Source organism: Gopherus flavomarginatus, chromosome 2 (genome assembly GCF_025201925.1).
Source record: "Gopherus flavomarginatus isolate rGopFla2 chromosome 2, rGopFla2.mat.asm, whole genome shotgun sequence".
NCBI classification, from domain to species: Eukaryota; Metazoa; Chordata; order Testudines; family Testudinidae; genus Gopherus; species Gopherus flavomarginatus.
Genome location: NC_066618.1, coordinates 239932345 through 239938344, shown reverse-complemented (window position 1 = coordinate 239938344; position 6000 = coordinate 239932345). Strand labels below are relative to the sequence as shown.

The 6000-nt window shown below is 39.1% G+C and overlaps 1 protein-coding gene across 1 annotated transcript in view; it reads right to left on the bottom strand.

Moving 5' to 3' along the window:
- Window positions 1-275: 275 nt before the first annotated feature.
- Window positions 276-6000, bottom strand: part of C2H8orf34 (chromosome 2 C8orf34 homolog) — a 285462-nt gene continuing 279737 nt past the window's right edge. The window contains exon 14 of the mRNA XM_050940939.1: window positions 276-1315. Coding sequence (XP_050796896.1) covers window positions 1308-1315 — 8 coding nt within the window. The 3' untranslated portion in view covers window positions 276-1307. The remainder of the gene's footprint in view (window positions 1316-6000) is intronic.

The following is a 6000-nucleotide window of genomic DNA, read 5'->3' as shown; positions in this document are numbered from 1 at the left end:
ACCTAGGGATAAGTATAAAGGTCCCAATCCTGCAATGAGCACTGGGTGGGACAGGGGTAGACTCCATTGGGCAATCAGTCTACCTGTGCATAGCTCAGTGCAAGATTGGGGCCACAGGTATTATGGTTCATAAAGCAAAATATCTGAGTCAGGAACATTTTCTAGCATGCTCTTCCATGTGGTCTGGTGCAAACTGCTATCTGCCAGCATTTTGCGAGCAAGGCAAAAAAAAAACAACAAAATACCCATATTGTTTGAGTGTTAAGGATAGGGAATTCATTTTTATTTCTTAAACGGATGGTGGTTACAGTCTGTTTTTGTAACTGTTGCAAGCAGTTTCATTATACAATTATGGCTAAGATACAGAAACAACTGAATCTAACAGACGACAAAAGAAAACAAGCTGCAAATATGCTTAACAGAATCAACAGATAAATGAGACCCATAAATGTACTCATCATTACATCCCTTAATCTGATACTTGTGCGCAGACATGTCTTAAAATTCCAAACAAGCAGCTTACACCAATTAACTTGTTTAAAACAGATAATTTGTTTCAGTAATTTATACGGGTAAATAAAATTCATTGTCTACACGAAATTCCCTTAGTGCTTTATTTTTGGCATGCATGTTTCATTCCTCATGTGTGTATTCCATTTTAACAGAATCTGTGTTTATTTTTTTAAGAACAAAGTACATAAACTCAGTACAAAGCTGTGTGACATAGGCAACACCTGTTTCTGCTACACCTCTCTTCCTTACCACTCTCTTTCCTCCCCGCCTATGCTTCTCTCCAGTGATTATGGTGAGCAACTAGCTCTCTGAGAGACTTGAACAGGACATACATATTGGTAGATGTGGGTGAATGCTTTAATGTTTATTAATCTAAAAATGAGAAAAGATTACAAAAATATAAGGAGTAGAAAACCTTAGACAAGTTAAAATACATAAATCTTTAAGCAAAGTTTGTTTTGATCAGGCAAAGTTTAATATACCAAATGTCACTCCAAAATAACAGGGATATAGAGTGAACATAATACATTATACTAACTATGTATTCAAAAGTGACAGTAAACCTTCTTTACCTAAGGACACTGTTAGGTTAGGTTAGGTTAGGTTAGGTTACATAGTTAGTCATCTGATTCGGTGCATTACAGCATCCACACAGAATAATTCCATTTAAGTATTGTTGATATTATAAAAATAACTATTTAAAATCATTATACGTAAACTAAAACAGATCTTCAGGTGTAGGTTTGATCAATATGATTTTGTTTTAATTAAAGTCTTCAATATTCCCACTGATTTCACAAACCTGTGAAAATAAACACAAAACAAGAAAGTAGTGCTGAAACCATTATATACAAAAATAGAATGAGAAATCTTGATCCTTTACTGTGTTTGCTATATTGTGCAGGATTTCCCATATTTCCACATAGAATACTGTGACCTAAAATGGAATGATGTACATTTAACAATGTTTTAATGTTATTGATGAATCATGAGAAGCGTGCAGTGTAGGAAGCCTGAGATGAGTTGGTTAATTGTGATTAATCAAATAAATCATATGACATTGTTTCTATTCCTGACTGAATGAGCAACCACCATGCAGCTTCAGGGTGAATGCTTACCAGTGCGAATTTAAAAGTCAGTTTCCACAAATACTCATACGTCCATGCAACTTTGATATTTGTTTTCTGCAAACATTGCTGGTAACTAAAGAATCACAGAGATGCTCACAGAAAGCAAAGATATGAGTGTTCCTGCAAGTGGATCTGCTTGTGCAGATCGAATGGCAGGATCCATCCCATAAAAGGGACATTCAAACCAAATTCACATGCAGACTTGAGTGAATATCTCTGAAGGTTTTTTTTACCAGCCTTCTCCCAACGCTACTAAGCACAACAAGAACTAGCAAAGTACACTGATTTCATATTTATCCAATTCTTTTGAGCACGCACAACTACACTACTCATCTCTTGGATCCAAGGAAGTGCCACACAAATAAACAACTTTAGCTGGAGGTAACCAACCTGATATACTTGTAACAAGATGTTTATTTTTCTCTTTCCCAAGGAGTAGCTGTGGATTTTACATACGACTCTATCCAGTTTTGTACATGAGTATTCAACAGAATGCATAACAACAGAAATAACACCTGTGAAATACTAGCTAAGTCCTTACTGCACATTAACCTTATATTTATTTCATTAATTTCTTTCATCCTTGCCTTAAGTTTAACCCAGCGGTTCTCATACTTCATTGCACCGTGACTTTCTTCTGACAACAAAAATTACTACAGGACCCATCCCCCTGCATCTGCCACGTGGGCTGAAGACAAAGCCCAAGCCCTGCTGTCCCAGAGCTGGTGTTAAATTTGCTGGGGACTGGGGCTAAAGCCACAACCCAAACCCTGCTTCACAGGGTCTGAAGCCAAAGTCTGAGACCCTTTGCCCAGGGCTGAAGCCCTTGAGCTTTGGCTTCAGCCCTCGGCGGTGGGACTCAGGCTTTGGCTTCAGCTCAGGGCCCCAGCAAGTCTAACACCGGCCCTGCCAACCCCATTAAAAGAACTCTGGGGTTGCGGCCCACAGTTTGAGAACTGCTGGAAACTGTTTTTCTTAGAAGCACCCATCAGACTCAACTTTAATAAAATGTAGCCAGATTCAATGACACTACTAAAATCTTTGCTAGGTTTGAAATACTTAGTATATTGGTGGCACTGACATAATTATTATTATGATTAATAAGATACTTTGGCCCTGTCTTGACAAACATAAAAAGATGAGGTTTCCAATCATGCTAACACAATCAAAATTGCTTAACTTGATTAAAAAGCCCTTTTAATACTCACTAAGATGCAAGCTAACATGGTTGGAATGTGTATTAGCTGTGTTGTAGCCTAGACTTCCCATAAACAACTGCATTAACACCTTTTTTGCCTGCCAAGACAGGACTTTTGTGTTTGAACTGAAATGTTTTCATGCCTTGTAATGGCAGGGGAAAGGATGAGGGAAATGATGTCATGACCAAAAGCCCCAGTGAGTTTTTTCCAGTCACTTATTTCCATGATTTTACTCCTTCATATCTATCTAGCTATCTCTCTAACTACCTACCTGATATACCAGGCCCAGCGCTGGCCACTCTATCTCAAAGAAGATAGGACACTTATAGAAGGGGTCCAGAGACAGATGATGAAAGTTATTAGAGGTATGGAAACACTTCTACATGAGGAGAGATTGAAAAGATTGGGATTGTACAGTTTTTGGAGATTACAATGATATATGCAAAATAATGAATGGCATAAAGAACGTAAGCTGGGCATGCCTATATACTTTCGTAATACAAGAATAAGACAACATTCAATTTTTTTTGTAGCACAATGCATAATTAACCTCCGAAACTTGCTGCCACAAAATATTACTGAGGTCAAGACTTAAGTAGGATTTGAAACATGATTACGCATTTATATGAATGTTACCGGACAAAAAGATATAAGGGATAGACTCATAGACTCATAGACTCTAGGACGGGAAGGGACCTCAAGAGATCATCGAGTCCAGTCCCCTGCCCTCATGGCAGGACCAAATACTGTCTAGACCATCCCTAATAGAAATTTATCTAACCTACTCTTAAATATCTCCAGAGATGGAGATTCCACAACTTCCCTAGGCAATCTGTTCCAGTGTTTAACTACCCTGACAGTTAGGAACTTTTTCCTAATGTCCAATCTAAATCTCCCTTGCTGCAGTTTAAGCCCATTGCTTCTTGTTCTATCATTGGAGGCTAAGGTGAACAAGTTTTCTCCCACCTCCTGATGACACCCTTTTAGATACCTGAAAACCGCTATCATGTCCCCTCTCAGTCTTCTCTTTTCCAAACTAAACAATCCCAATTCCTTCAGCCTTCCTTCATAGGTCATGTTTTCAAGACCTTTAATCATTCTTGTTGCTCTTCTCTGGACCCTCTCCAATTTCTCCACATCTTTCTTGAAATGCGGTGCCCAGAACTGGACACAATACTCCAGTTGAGGTCTAACCAGCGCAGAGTAAAGCGGAAGAATGACTTCTCGTGTCTTGTTTACAACACACCTGTTAATGCATCCCAGAATCATGTTTGCTTTTTTTGCAACAGTATCACACTGTTGACTCATATTAAGCTTGTGGTCCACTATGACCCCTTGATCTCTTTCTGCCATACTCCTTCCTACACAGTCTCTTCCCATTCTGTATGTGTGAAACTGATTGTTCCTTCCTAGGTGGAGCACTTTGCATTTATCTTTATTGAACTTCATCCTGTTTACCTCAGACCATTTCTCCAATTTGTCCAGATCATTTTGAATTTTGACCCTGTCCTCCAAAGCAGTTGCAATCCCTCCCAGTTTGGTATCGTCCGCAAACTTAATAAGCGTACTTTCTATGCCAACATCTAAATCGTTGATGAAGATATTGAACAGAACCGGTCCCAAAACAGACCCCTGTGGAACCCCACTTGTTATACCTTTCCAGCAGGATTGGGAGCCATTAACGACTACTCTCTGAGTACGGTTATCCAGCCAGTTATGCACCCACCTTATAGTAGCCCCATCTAAATTGTACTTTCCTAGCTTATCTATAAGAATATAATGCGAGACTGTATCAAATGCCTTACTAAAGTCTAGATATATCACATCCACCGCTTCTCCCTTATCCACAAGGCTCGTTATCCTATCAAAGAACGCTATCAGATTAGTTTGACACGATTTGTTCTTTACAAATCCATGCTGGCTATTCCCTATCACCTTACCACCTTCCAAGTGTTTGCAGATGATTTCTTTAATTACCTGCTCCATTATCTTCCCTGGCACAGAAGTTAAACTAACTGGTCTGTAGTTTCCTGGGTTGTTTTTATTTCCCTTTTTATAGATGGGCACTATATTTGCCCCCTTCCAGTCTTCTGGAATCTCCCCTGTCTCCCATGATTTCCCAAAGATAATAGCTAGAGGCTCAGATACCTCTTCTATTAACTCCTTGAGTATTCTGGGATGCATTTCATCAGGCCCTGGTGACTTGCAGGCATCTAACTTTTCTAAGTGATTTTTTACTTGCTCTTTCCTTATTTTCTCTTCTAAACCTACCCTCTTCCCATAAGCATTCACTATACTAGACATTCCTTCAAACTTCTCAGTGAAGACCGAAACAAAGAAGTCATTAAGCATCTCTGCCATTTCCAAGTCTCCCGTTACTGTTTCCCCCTCCTCATTGAGCAGTGGGCCTACCCTGTCCTTAGTCTTCCTCTTGCTTCTAATGTATTGATAAAAAGTCTTCTTGTTTCCCTTTATTCCCATAGCTAGTTTGAGTTCATTTTGTGCCTTTGCTCTTCTAATCTTGCCTCTGCATTCCTGTGTTATTTGCCTATATTCATCCTTCGTGATCTGACCTAGTTTCCATTTTTTATATGACGCCTTTTTATTTTGTAGGATACAAGACTTCATGCTTCAGGGCATAAACCTACCGACCTACCATTAGTAGACAAGGGTTATGGAATTCACAAGGCAAATTTCTTCTTAATTGTTCATTATGTGTACTCTTACACCTTCCTCTGAAGCATCAGGCACTAGCCACTCTTACAGATGGGATACTGTACAAGATGATTCAGCATGGCTACTCCTATAATACTATGCTTGAGAAACTGTCAAATGCCCAACAGAGAGTGATCTCTTCCTTAGATGCCATCAGGTCACTCAGGCAGGAAACAGCTTTGGAAAGTACTTGACTAAAACTACTGAAAGAGTCTGATTTTCTAATATAAGGGAGGGTGACAATAATTTAATGCTTGTACAGATAGCAACTAGTGGGCCTAATTCTCCATTGACTAATGGCAGGACACCAGAATAAAAATGAGTAACTGAAGTCAGTGAAGTTAGCATAAGATCAGAATCGGGCACTCTATTTGGAATGCATTATGCAAAACATTAACTAACTAATTCTCACAATTTTACTGTGAGCTCGGCAGATGATATTA